The sequence below is a fragment of the Scyliorhinus torazame genome, unplaced genomic scaffold (genome assembly GCF_047496885.1).
Source record: "Scyliorhinus torazame isolate Kashiwa2021f unplaced genomic scaffold, sScyTor2.1 scaffold_745, whole genome shotgun sequence".
NCBI classification, from domain to species: domain Eukaryota; kingdom Metazoa; phylum Chordata; class Chondrichthyes; order Carcharhiniformes; family Scyliorhinidae; genus Scyliorhinus; species Scyliorhinus torazame.
Genome location: NW_027308472.1, coordinates 89952 through 103579, shown reverse-complemented (window position 1 = coordinate 103579; position 13628 = coordinate 89952). Strand labels below are relative to the sequence as shown.

Here is a 13628-nt window from a genome sequence, read left to right as displayed (position 1 = left end):
AACTTTTTTCATTTTCATGATTTGTAATTTTAATTCTTTAACTCTCAACGTGGGTCACTGTACATTTCCTTTCCCGGACAGGTGATGCTCCTCTCCAGTTGACCCCAGCCTTGTTGCCCCAGATGCACTCCTGCCCTTTAACTGCAATCCCAGGCCTCACCCCATCCCTGTTCATCCGCTCCAAAGATAGATGGTGAAGGTAGGAAATTAAACACCAGTCTTTTTACTTAATTAATTAATTATTTACAGAATACAGAAATACATATGTATGCCTCTTTTCTTACCAACACCCAGTGTCCCGGCAATCTTTCTTCATACGCTTTTGAGTAAATCAAATAAACTAATTAACAAATGAACTCGGCCTTAATGAGGCAATGTAATTACAAAATTAAACTCTTACCAGTGGGCATGGTGGGATTTGAGCCTTCATCCTCTGAGCATTAACCAGTCTTTCCTCATACTGGCTAACACAAATGAACAAGTGAACTAATAAACTGATTAACAGCCCCTTAAAGGGACACTGTGACAAAAAAAAATCACAATTTTCATGGAAACCTATTGAAATTGAAGTAACATTTTGGGTGGAGACAATGTGTAAATCCCACACAGACAGTGTGCAGGGCCGGGATTCGAACCTGGGTCCTCCGTGCCATAGGCAGCAGTCCGAACCACTGTGCCACGTGCCACCCTTTATTCTTTTGAAGTATAATCAATTAAACAAAATATGCTTGTGGACTTTGCACATTCTCCCCGCGTCTGCGTGGGTTTCACCCCCTCAACCTAAAGGTGTGCAGGCTAGGTGGATTGGCCGCGCTAAATTGCCCCTTAAATTGGAAAAGAAAATTGGGTGCCCTAAATTTATTTTTAAAAATCAATTGAGCAAAGTAACCAATTAACAGCCCCTTAAAGCGCACGGTGACAAAAATCCAAAACTGTAACAGGAACTTATTAGAATAATGTTCCCTGTCTTTCTTTATATCTGTTCAAAGTTCTGAATCAATGCTGCTCACCTGTACGTCCTTACCCTTGATAATACATTTAACATCCCAGTAACAGATCTTTCTGTCGCCAGAAGGATCTGTTTTCCTGAGTTTCCTTTCTTGGTTATTTACCCACTTGTGAAATCCACCGACGTGTGCTTATGCTGACAACTCATCAAAGAAATGGATAAGGTGCTGGATTACATCAAACATGGAACATACAGTGCAGAAGGAGGCCATTCGGCCCATCGAGTCTGTACCGACCCACTTAAGTCCTCACTTCCACCTTATCCCCATAACCCAATAACCCCTCCTAACGGTTTTGGACACTAAGGGCAATTTATCACGGCCAATCCACCTAACCTGCACATCTTTGGACTGTGGGAGGAAACCCACGCACACATGGGGAGACCGTGCAGACTCCTGACAGACAGTCACCCAGCAGGGAATCGAACCTGGGATTCTCCGTTGCCTGACGCCGATTATCGGAATTGGCGATCGGGCGGAGAATCAACTCCCGACGCCCAAATCAGGGCCGGCGTCAGTTTGACGCTGCTCAGCCATGCTCCGCCCCCTAGGAAATGGCATAATGGCACCGTGCGCAACGGCGTTGCTGCATCATCGGCAGGCCGTCCCACGATGTTCCGCCGCCCCGGATGGGCTGCGTTCCTGACCGGGACACGCGTGGTCTCAGCGGTTTGCAACCCAGCGTGGAAGTTGCAGACTTGTGTCCGGCGCCGCCCCACTCAGACAGGATCCGTGCTGCTGACTGGGGGGTTTCCGTGAGGGCTGGGGGGACTAGTGGGGGGGGGGGGGGTGGAATGTGGGGTCGCGGATGGCGGGTCGGGTCCGCGCACGGCCAGCGCCATGTTGTACGGCGCGATTGCTGCAGGTCGTCAGCCGTGCGCCTGCGCGGCCAGAGACCAGGCCGTTTTCGGCACGTGGAGCCAGGAGTTTCACCCGACGTTGCTGTTAGCCCCTCATCGGTCCCGGAATCGGTGAGAGGGTCAGTGCCGATTTTTGTTGGTCGTAAAACTCCCGCAAATTCTCCATTCGAGCGGCACTTAGCCACTGAAACAGAGAATCCAGCCCAAGATGCTTGATGTACTGGATGAGTCAATGTCACATTTAGGGGGCTCTTACAAAGAATTACATAAGTGCAGGGACTTGGGAACACCGGACCTGGGAGCAGCAATAGGCCATTCAGCCCTTTTGAGCTTGCTCCGCCATTCGATTCGATCAGGTTGTGGTCTTAACTCCACTTTCCTGCCTGCCTCCCATAGCCCCGACTCCCTTGCCCATCAAATATCTATCGGGAGGTCATTCAACCCAACCAGATTATGCTCCACATGAGCTTTGTCCCATTCCTCTTTTCTCTTTTTTTTTCTGTCCATTTTTATTCTCTACATAACCCTTTTAAAAATCTTTGTGCTGTGTTTGCACTTCACTGCCTCGCTGCAGCCTTGCCCCTGGCACAGTTCCATAGTCGGAGAAACGTTATTGATGGTTAATCAAGAAAGTGGCACCACAGAGAGTTTGGCCTCTAAATTTAGATGTGGTTAGAGAATATACAGCAGCCTCTCCCACCTGAGAGATTACTGGAGCCTGCATGTCCTTGTGTCTGACTTAAAGGAAGGGTCCCTGTTAAACATTGATGATGGCTGTAGCTATGAGAATTACACTCTGCAAACTATGTTTCAACAGAATTCTTTGTCTTCACCAATTGGCTAATCCCTGAAATCAGTGCGGTCAAATCAGCTGGGTTCTCCTCCCCTCCCTCCGATCGTCGCTAAAGGTTCAGCATAACCAATTGCTGTATATAGATTGTCGGAATGATGACGTGCTTTCCAGATAATTCAATTTTCGGATCCAATGCGTGATATAATTTGACTTGACATGAGGTGTGTTGTTGGCCTTTCTTGTTCAGTCTGTGAATGGTCACGTGTGTAGCTCGGGTAATGTCAACATTGGAGCAGAAACACATTCTCGTACCAAGCATTTCCCCTCAGTTTTTACGTGCACCTCTCACCCCACCCCAACACCCACTAATGACGTGTTGAATCACACGATTTGTGAGATGGGAGATCTGTAAGGCGAACATCACCATGACCCCATTGGGATTTCGTAAGAGGAGTAACCCCTCACGACTGTTCCTCCATTCAATGAGGTCATTGCCTGTCTGTGACCTAACTACATAGACCCCCCTTCAACCCACTCTCCCTCCATAAACGCAGAACTATCAATTTCAAAATTGGGTAGCCCCTTGTTAACTGCCGTTTACTGGAAGGGTCCAGGCTTCTTTGTATGTCAAAGTGTTTCCTAATTTCACTGCGGAGGGAGATGCTTGCCTCTAGGCTTTATGTTGTAAAGCCTAGTTCTGGACTCCCAAACCAGCAGAAATAGGTTCACTCTGTCTGTTCTCGTTTTGATATCGTGAAAACTTTGATCAATCTTCTCATTTCGAGGGAATATAACCTTGAGGTGTGTAATATCTCCTTGTAATGGAACCGTTGGAGTCCAAATATCTCGTAAATCTGCACTGCATTCCCTCCAAGATGCGATGCCCGGAACTGACCTGCAGGTATAGTCAAACCAGGGCTTTGTTCAGCCGAGTCTTCACTTCTTACCTCCTTGTGCTCTATATATAAAGACTAGCTTTCGTTAGGTTTTATATTTGTACCTCTCCAGGACATTTTAATGATCTACGTACATGGATGTCTGACTCCTCTTTGGACCTGAAACGAGGTGAAATTTCTTTGTTCGAGAAGGTTGTGAATCTTCGGATTTCTCTACCAAGGAAGGTTGAGGATGTTCCATTGCTGGAACACGGGTCATGGCCGGGACAGGTAGATTTTGGTCAGCCAGGGATCCGAGGGATATAGGGGGCGGTATTCCCCCCCCCCCCCGGCCGGGTGGGAGAATCGCGGGGGCGCCACGCCGCCCCGACACCCGCACGCGATTCTCCCACCCCCCCGAAACCAGCACCGCAAGAATTGCAGCGGGCCACTCGGAGACTCGCCGCAAACGGCGATCGGCGATTCTCCGGCTCAGGTGGGCCAAGCGGCCGATGAAAAAAATGACAGTCCCGCCGGTGCCGTTCACTCCTGTTCACTGTCGGCGGGAACTGTGCGGGAACGCTGGGGGGCAGTCTGAGGAGGGGGGAGGGGGGGCTCCTTCACCGGGGGGGGCGGGCCCTCCGATGGGGTCTGGCAAGCGATCGGAGCCCACCGATCGGCGGGCCGGCCTCTTCCCCTCTCCGCCCCCCCCCCCCCCCCCCGGCCTACCTCCTTCCGCGCGCGGCCTGCCCCGGAGCCCCGCCGCCATGTTGGTGAGGGGCCGGCGCGCAGAAGGCGTTCCCCGCGCAGGTGCAGGATGGCGTGGCCCAACTGCGCATGCGCAGGAATGAGCTGCCCCAACTGCGCATGCGCGGATTGGCACGGCGCCCATTTGGCACCGCGTAAGGAGGCTGGAGCGGCGTGAATCGCTCCAGCGCCGTGGTGGCCCCTGTGGGGGCCAGAATAGGTCGTGCCCGGGCCCTGTTCGTGCTGTCGTGAAACGCGACGGGCACTTAGTCCCGGGAGAGGAGAATCCCGCCCAGGGAGCGAGCGGGAAAGTGGAGTTGAAGCAGAAGATCTGCCATCGGAATGGCGGAGCAGACTCAAAGGATCATGTAGCCTACTGATAGGAATGCTCCCATTTCTTATCCTCCTATGTCCCCCACCTTTCCCCACTGCTTCTAGGATTTTGGGTTTTTTTTTCTGAAGTAATGCATCTTTTTATTTGTAGTCACAGAGAGTGAAAGCTGCAAAAGAAGGCACCTCGGAGAGGAGTCCTATAATGGAGGGCGGAATGCAGCTGCTGAACCGGGATGGTCACAGCATCTCCCACAATTCCAAGCGCCATTACCACGACGCTTTTGTGTCGATGAATCGAATGAGGCAGCGAGGCCTGCTGTGCGATATCGTCCTGCATGTGGCCAACAAGGAAATCAAGGCCCACAAACTGGTGCTAGCCTCATGTAGCCCTTACTTCCATGCTATGTTTACCAGTAAGTACCAAGCCTTTCCCTCTTCGGTTAACCCTTGATAATGAGATAAAACGCAAAAAGAAAAGATTGCAAATGTGAGAACCCTGAAGGAGGAAGTTAAAACAGCAAAGCCTAGGCTGGTTTGTCCGTATCTGCCTTGGACTCAACCGGGGATGGGCGAAAAACGCTGGCCTTGCCAGTAAGGTCCATATCATAGAAGTTACAGTGCCCATTCGGCCCATCAAGTCTGCACCGGTCCTTGGAGAGAGCACCCTACCCAAGCCCATACCTCCACCCTATCCCCGTAACCGAGTAACCCCACCCAACCTTTTTTGGACACTAAGGGCAATTTATCATGGCCAATCCACCTAACCTGCACATCTTTGGACTGTGGGAGGAAACCGGAGCGCCCGGAGGAAACCCACGCAGACACGGAGAGAACATGCAGACTCCGCACAGACAGTGACCCAAGCTGGGAATCGAACCTGGCGCCCTGGAGCTGTGAAGCAACTGCGCTAACCACTGTGCTACCGTGCTGCCGGAATGAATACCCCGTGAATTTTTCAAAAAGGTTAAAGATTCTGACCCCAAACTAGAAAGGGAAGATTGGCTGGCCTCAGGATTAACCAAGCAAATTAATAAAAATGTGAATTTTTTGGAAGAGGCAGAAAAACAGATTTTTAAAAAATCACTGGCCACCTTCACTAATTATTCATGCAGGGAGGAACAGCCAGTGCATTTAGTAGTTTGAGAATTGATGCTAAAAATAGTTAGAAATTGGTAAAAGTTGTTGAATGATGTAAATATAGGGGGGGTAGAATGCAGCAGTTGAACATTTAGAATTGGCGCCATATTGGCCCTCCATCTTCCCCCTGTTCCATTATGACGGGCATTCCATTTCTTTCGAACATAGAACAGTACAGCACAGTACTGGCCCTTCAGCCCACGATGTTGTGCCGACCATTTATCCGAATCTAAGATCAACCTAACCTCCACCCCTTCAATTTACTGCTGTCCATGTGCCTGGCCAAGAGTCGCTTAAATGTCCCGAATGACTCTGACTCCACCACCTCTGCTGGCAGTGCATTCCACACACCCACCACTCTGTGTAAAGAACCTACCTCTGAGATATCCCTATACCTTCCTCCAATCATCTTAAAATTATGTCCCCATGTGACAGCCTTTTCTGCCCTGGGGAAAAGTCTCTGGCTATCCACTCTATCCATGCCTCTCATCACCTTGTACACCTCTATCAAGTCACCTCTCTGCCTTCTTCTCTCCAGTGAGAAAAGCCCTAGCTCCCTCAACCTTTCTTCATAAGACATGCCCTCCAGTCCAGGCAGCATCCTGGTAATTCTCCTCTGTACCCTCTCCAAAGCATCCACATCTTTCCTACACTGAAGCGACCAGAACTGGGCACAATATTCCAAGTGTGGTCTAACTAGGGTTTTATAAAGCTGCAACAAAACCTCGCAGCTCTTAAACTCAATCCCCCTGTTAATGAAAGCCATACACCATACGCCTTCTTCACAACCCTATCAACCTGGGTGGCAACTTTGAGGGATCTATGTACGTGGACCCCAAGATCCCTCTGTTCCTTCACACTTCCAAGAATCCTGCCTTTAACCATGTATTCAGCATTCAAATTCGATCTGCCAAAATGAATCACTTTACATTTATCAAGGTTGAACTCCATCTGCCACTTCTCAGCCCAGCTCTGCATCCTGTCAATGTTCTGTTGTAACCTGCAACAGCCCTCAACACTATCCACAACTCCCCCAACCTTCTCGTCATCGGCAAACTTACTAACCCACCCTTCCACTTCCTCATCCAAGTCATTTATAAAAACCACAAAGAGCAGAGGTCCCAGAACAGATCCACTGGTCACCGACCTCCAGGCGGAATACTTTCCATCCACTACCACTCACTGTCTTCTTTCAGCCAGCCAATTCTCCAGACAGCCAAATTTCCCCGTATCCCATTCCCCCTAACTTTCTGAACGAGCCTATCATGGGGAACCTTATCAAATGCCTTACTGAAATCCATGTACACCACATCCACTGCCTGACCTTCATCAATGTGTCTCGTCACATCCTCAAAGAATTCAATGAGGCTTGTGAGGCATGACTCTTAACTGTCCCTCACAAAGCCATGCTGACTATCTTTAATCAAACTATGTTTTTCTAAATAATCAGAAATCCTATCTCTCAGAATCCTTTCCAATATTTTGCTCACCACAGAACGCACACTCCATTTCTTTAGTTAGTTAAAATGCTCACTTGGCTCAAAGTGACTAAAAAGTCAAAACTTTCCTTGCTCAAGGCACCATGAGGAAAATTTGGGTTTACTCATTGCCCTCTCTGGTGGACAAAATGACTATGATTGTCTCCTTCCCATCCACCCACCCCATTGGTACCAGCGGGCAGACCCTGAGCCCCAGTGTTGACCTGTTCAAAGTCCTTTTGCCATGTCTTCCTGCCTGGTTCAGGCAGGCAGCTGACCGTGGGATGTATCTGAAGCCTGGGAGTTAAAATAGCCCACAAAATGACGGCATCCAGTAGTTTAGAAGCTCACCTTGTCCCTGCCCCCACCACCCCCGCCAAGCCTAAAGTGCTTTCCAGTCAAACTTACCACCATCCATCCACGATCTTCTCCAGAAGACTGTAAAAGAACTCAAAGTTTGTAAATGATAAGGTGGGATATTGATGGTCTCCTTCTAGGGTTACAGTCTGATTGTTTGACCAGTTTAAATATCAATAACAGCTTGCAGTGGTTCAGAATGCTACTGTACTATGGACCAGTAACAGAGTGGGTCATATTAGTTGACCAGTAATCCAGATGATCCAATTACATAAATTCAAGTCGCACCAGGGCAACTGGGAAAGGAGACTTGAAAGTGCCGGCAAGGCCAGTATTTATTGTCCAGCCCCGAGTGCTCTTGAGATGATGCCGATGGTGGTGGCTTTTTAGGCTATTTCAGAGGGACAGTTAAGAGTCAACCACATTGCTGTGGGCCTGGAGTCACATGTAAACCAGACAGGTTAGAACGGCAGATTTTCTTCCCTAAAGCTTTTGTGACAATCTGATAGTTTCATAGCCATCGTTACCGATGCCTGGCGCAGTGGTTAGCGCTGCTGCCTCACGGCACCGAGGTCCCAGGTTCGATCCCGGCTCTGGGTCACTGTCCAAGTGGAGTTTGCACATTCTCCTCGTGTTTGCGTGGGTTTCGCACCCACAACCCAAACATGAAGGTAAAGCAGTGGATGTAGTGTACATGGATTTTAGTAAGGCATTTGATAAGGTTCCCCATGGTAGGCTTATGCAGAAAGTAAGGAGGCATGGGATAGTGGCAAATTTGGCCACTTGGATAACAAACTGGCTAACCGATAGAAGTCAGAGAGTGGTGGTGGATGGCAAATATTCAGCCTGGATCCCAGTTACCAGTGGCGTACCGCAGGGATCAGTTCTGGGTCCTCTGCTGTTTGTGATTTTCATTAATGACTTGGATGAGGGAGTTGAAGGGTGGGTCAGTAAATTTGCAGACGATACGAAGATTGGTGGAGTTGTGGATAGTGAGGAGGGCTGTTGTCGGCTGCAAAGAGACATAGATAGGATGCAGAGCTGGGCTGAGAAGTGGCAGATGGAGTTTAACCCTGAAAAGTGTGAGGTTGTCCATTTTGGAAGGACAAATATGAATGCGGAATACAGAGTTAACGGTAGAGTTCTTGGCAATGTGGAGGAGCAGAGAGATCTTGGGGTCTATGTTCATACATCTTTGAATTGCCACTCAAATGGATAGAGCTGTGAAGAAGGCCTATGGTGTGCTAGCGTTCATTAACAGAGGGATTGAATTTAAGAGCCGTGAGGTGATGATGCAGCTGTACAAAACCTTGGTAAGGCCACATTTGGAGTACTGTGTACAGTTCTGGTCGCCTCATTTTAGGAAGGATGTGGAAGCTTTAGAAAAGGTGCAAAGGAGATTTGCCAGGATGTTGCCTGGAATGGAGAGTAGGTCTTACGAGGAAAGGTTGAGGGTGCTAGGCCTTTTCTCATTCGAACGGAGAAGGATGAGGGGCGACTTGACAGAGGTTTATAAGATGATCAGGGGAATAGATAGAGTAGACAGTCAGAGACTTTTTCCCCGGGTGGAACAAACCATTACAAGGGGACATAAATTTAAGTTGAATGGTGGAAGATATAGGGGGGATGTCAGAGGTAGGTTTTTTACCCAGAGAGTAGTGGGGGCATGGAATGCAATGCCTGTGGAAGTAGTTGAGTTGGAACATTAGGGACCTTCAAGCAGCTATTGGATAGGTACATGGATTACGGTAAAATGATATAGTGTAGATTAATTTGTTCTTAAGGGCAGCACGGTAGCACTGTGGATAGCACAATTGCTTCACAGCTCCAGGGTCCCAGGTTCGATTCTGGCTTGGGTCACTGTCTGTGCGGAGTCTGCACGTCCTCCCCGTGTGTGCGTGGGTTTCCTCCGGGTGCTCCGGTTTCCTCCCACAGTCCAAAGATGTGCAGGTTAGGTGGATTGGCCGTGATAAATAGCCCTTGGTGTCCAAAATTGCCCTTAGTGTTGGGTTGGGTTGCTGGGTTGTGGGGATAGGGTGGAGGTGTTGACCTTGGGTAGGGTGCTCTTTCCAAGAGCCGGTGCAGACTCGATGGGCCGGGTGGCTTCCTTCAGCACTGTAAATTCTATGATAATCTATGATTAATCTAGGTCAAAGGTTCGGCACAACATCGTGGGCCGAAGGGCCTGTTCTGTGCTGTATTTTTTTATGTTCTATGTTTTTTCTATGTGCAGGGTATGTGGATTGCCCTTAATTGGACAAAATTAATTGGGTACTCTAAATTTTTTTTTTTAATTGTTATCGATGCAGACTCCTTATCTTAGATTTATTTAGTTTGCTGAATTTGAACTGCCATGGCGGGATTTGAACTTGTGTGGCTCGATCATTAAACGAAGAGTCCAGTAACAAAACCGCTATGCCACCATGTCAAGGTTGGATGAAATAAATTGGGAGGAGGCCTATGTGGAGCGTGAACCCAGTACGGACCGGTAGGATCCAATGGCTTGTGTTGATGATGTGAACTCTATGTAATACTCAGTTGAGAGGGCGGCTGGCGGCACAGCGGTTAGCACTGCTGCCTACGGTGCTGATGACCCGGGTTCGATTCCGGCCCCAGGTCACACATTCTCCCCGTGTCTGCGTGAGTTTCACCCCTGCAACCCAAAGGGTAGGTGGATTGGCCACGCTAAATTGCCCCTTAATTGGAAAACAGTAATTGGGTTGACAAAATAGTCCCATGTGCAAGTGTGCTACAGTAAGTGTTAGCGATAGAACCCAGGTTGGGGGTACGGGGTATGAAGTTCAGCGTCAGGAACATCAGTTGAATAATGGGGTTTCCTGTTTTTCTCTGGTGCTAACTCCAGTCAAATTATAATTCCGTGAGGTTCTGCCTGCTCCAATGTGTTTTTTAAGATTACATTTGGGCTTGTATCGGTGAGACCTTCAATTTGTGAGAATACATTATTTGTCTATGCAGCGTTCCACCTTGTAGATGAAGTACCTGGGTTGGAGGTAGCCCCAAGGATGATATCTCCCTACCATCCATCATCACCACCACCGACACCAAAAGGTAAAAGCACTGTGATCTTTCGGGGTTGCTTGTGATGCCACAAACTATTTTTCTGTATTTTCTTTTTGTCTTGCTTACAGATGAGATGAGCGAGAGTCGACAAACACATGTGACGCTACATGATATTGACCCTCAGGCCTTAGAGCAGCTCGTACAATATGCCTATACTGCCGAGATTGTGGTGGGGGAAGGAAACGTGCAGGTAGGGTGGCCTTAGTCCAGTTTCTTCCGCGAATTGTCATGTTTTCTATATGGATTGACTTGAATCCCATTTATGTATTTTTATAATTCATAGAATGTTAACTTAGAAAGTAGGGGGGGCAGGGTTGTTGGGGGGGTGTGTGTGTGTGGGGGGGGGGGGGGCGGAATGGTTCATCAAAACTCAGCTGCTCATGTCCGAAAGCAGAATTCTCGTTCAACTAGTGCCCATATAGATCGAGCCCCGTCTCTAGCCAAGCTTTCCCTGTACAGCTAATCCACTGGCAAAGTGGAAAGTTACTGAGGTTTATACCATCTACAGAAAGCAGAACAAATCCAATCCAATTAATTACCACCCCATCACCCCATTTTCACTAGCAAAGTGATGGACGGGATCTTGACAGTGCTTTCAAGTGGTACTCGCTCATCGATAACCTGCTCGTCGATTCTCGCTTTGCATTTCCGAAGGACCATTTGTCTCCTGGGCTTCTTACTTCCGTGGTCCAAACCATCCAAGGCACATCAGCCTGTTTGATTGAGACCCCATCATTAACCTTAAACATTCCCCCACCCCTCAGGTGTACTGCAGCAACTTGCCATGACTTCTTCGACAGCACTTCATTCCAAAGCCGTGATCTCTAACACATAGAAGGGCAAGGAGAGCAGACACATTGAGAACACCACCAACTGCAGGTTCCCTTCCCCGCCATCATGATTTGGAACCCTCTCTGCAGCCATACGTTATTCTGTTCCTTAATTTAGACATACTGTTCTCCCAGAATCAGTCCAAAGTGATTGTTGGGTCTCAAGGACATGCTTTACCATCTTTTCCTTTTCCAACTGGACAACTTCTAATCCCCAGACTGGCTTTTGGAGTTCGAATTACCCTGGAGATTCCCCTCTCTAACCAAAGCTAGGCAAATCTTCCAGTCTCATTTAAGTCCTCGCGACTCAATCTCTTCCAGGCAATCATGAGCTCCCACCCACATTCTTGCATGGTGAACCACAGAGACTTGCTGCCTCATTTTTTTCACTCTCTCTCTCACTCTCTTCCTCTCCCTGATTCGGGCAGGCTGACCTTGCCTGTGAGGTCAGTGCCATTTGAAGGAAACACCCTGTAAACCAATCCTACTATGGCTTCCAATGGACTCTTTTCCCCCTCTTAAAGCCTATCTCCATGGAAATGTGAATCACACAGGCAATGTGTCCAAGTAGAAATGCCAATTAGCTTTCTTGTAAACTTCTAACTTCATTCTATCTTGAACCTAAACAGACAATTTAGAACATAGCTGTTTATGAAACCTGACATTCCCAACACCTTCCTGGGATGCAGAAGGTAGTCATCTCTGGATTACTTCCAGTGCTATGTGCTAGTGAGTATAAAAATAAGAGGTTATTCCAGATAAATACTTGACTGGAGAGATGGTGCAGGAGGGAGGGCTTTAGATTTCTGGGACATTGCAACCATTTGGGGGGATGGGGGGGATCTGTACAAGGTGGATGGGTTGCACCTAAACCAAAATGGGACCAGCATCCTTGCAGGGAGGTTTATTAGTGCTGTTGGGGAAGGTTTAAACTAACTTGGCAGGGGTGGGTGGGATACTGAGAGAAGGTTCAGCAGGGAAAGATGCACAGCCAAAATTAGAAGAGACAGCAAGTGAGTCAGGGAGGCATAGAAGTTATAGACCAGTTAAATTACGAGAGTTTGGCAAGATTGGATGGTATTTATTTTAATGCAAGGAGTCTGATGAACGAGGCAGATGAGTTGAGGGCACATATTGAAACATGGGGGTATGATGTAATTGCTGTCAATGAGACATGGTTAAGAGAGGGGTAGGATTGGCAGCTCAATAGTCCAGGATACGTGATCTTCAGGTGAGGCAGTGAAGGAGGTAAAAGAGGCGGTGTCACAATTTTGATCAGGAAATCAGTTACAGCATTGAGGAGAGACGACATCTGAAAATGGGTAGAGCTTAAAAACCAAAAAGGAGCAATCGTATTGCTGGGAGTGTTCTATATAACAGTTCAAGAGAAATAGAAGAGTAGATTTGTAGGCAGATTTCCGAGAAGTATAAAAGTAATGGAGTAGTGATAGTGGGGGATTTCAGCTTCCCCAACATTGGCTGAAGTAGTCATAGTGTGACAGGTTTAGAGGGAGTGGAATTCTTACAATGCATCTAGTAGCCAGTACGTTGAAGGTCCTGCAAAAGAGGGTGTGGTCCTGGACTTAATTTTATGTCACAAAGCCAGTGGTTGAAGTATCAGTGGGGGAGCATTTTGCAGACAGCGATCATAACTCTGATAGATTCAAGATGGTTATGGAAAAGGATTTGGCCAGTGGACTGGTATTAGACATTTTTTTTAGATAAATCTGTGACTGGACAATGAAATGCATTCAAGAAGGAAACAGGGAGAGTATAGGGCCACATGTTCCAACAAAGAAAAAGAGTGTGACTAACAAGTCCAGTGAGCCCTGGATATCGAGGGATATACAGCATTGGATAAAGAGAAAAAGGGAGACTGGGCAGCACGGTAGCATGGTGGTTAGCACAATTGCTTCACAGCTCCAGGGTCCCAGGTTCGATTCCCGGCTTGGTTCACTGTCTGTGCGGAGTCTGCACGTTCTCCCCGTGTGTGCTTGGGTTTCCTCCGGGTGCTCCGGTTTCCTTCCACAGTCCAAAGATGTGCAGGTTAGGTGGATTGGCCGTGATAAATTGCCCTTAGTGTCCAAAATTGCCCTTAGTGTTGGGTCGAGTTACTGCGTTATGGGGATA

General features: G+C 48.1%; 1 protein-coding gene across 3 annotated transcripts in view; it reads left to right on the top strand.

Annotated features, from left to right (window-relative positions):
• The first annotated feature begins 80 nt into the window (after positions 1-80).
• Positions 81-13628, top strand: part of LOC140406642 (kelch-like protein 17) — a 64012-nt gene continuing 50464 nt past the window's right edge. For 2 of the 3 annotated variants that reach the window (XM_072494648.1, XM_072494646.1), the window contains exons 1-4: positions 81-199; positions 4767-5028; positions 10564-10656; positions 10737-10858. In XM_072494648.1, coding sequence (XP_072350749.1) covers positions 191-199; positions 4767-5028; positions 10564-10656; positions 10737-10858 — 486 coding nt within the window. In that variant the 5' untranslated portion in view covers positions 81-190. The remainder of the gene's footprint in view (positions 200-4766; positions 5029-10563; positions 10657-10736; positions 10859-13628) is intronic. The other variant, XM_072494647.1, reaches the window with a different exon arrangement.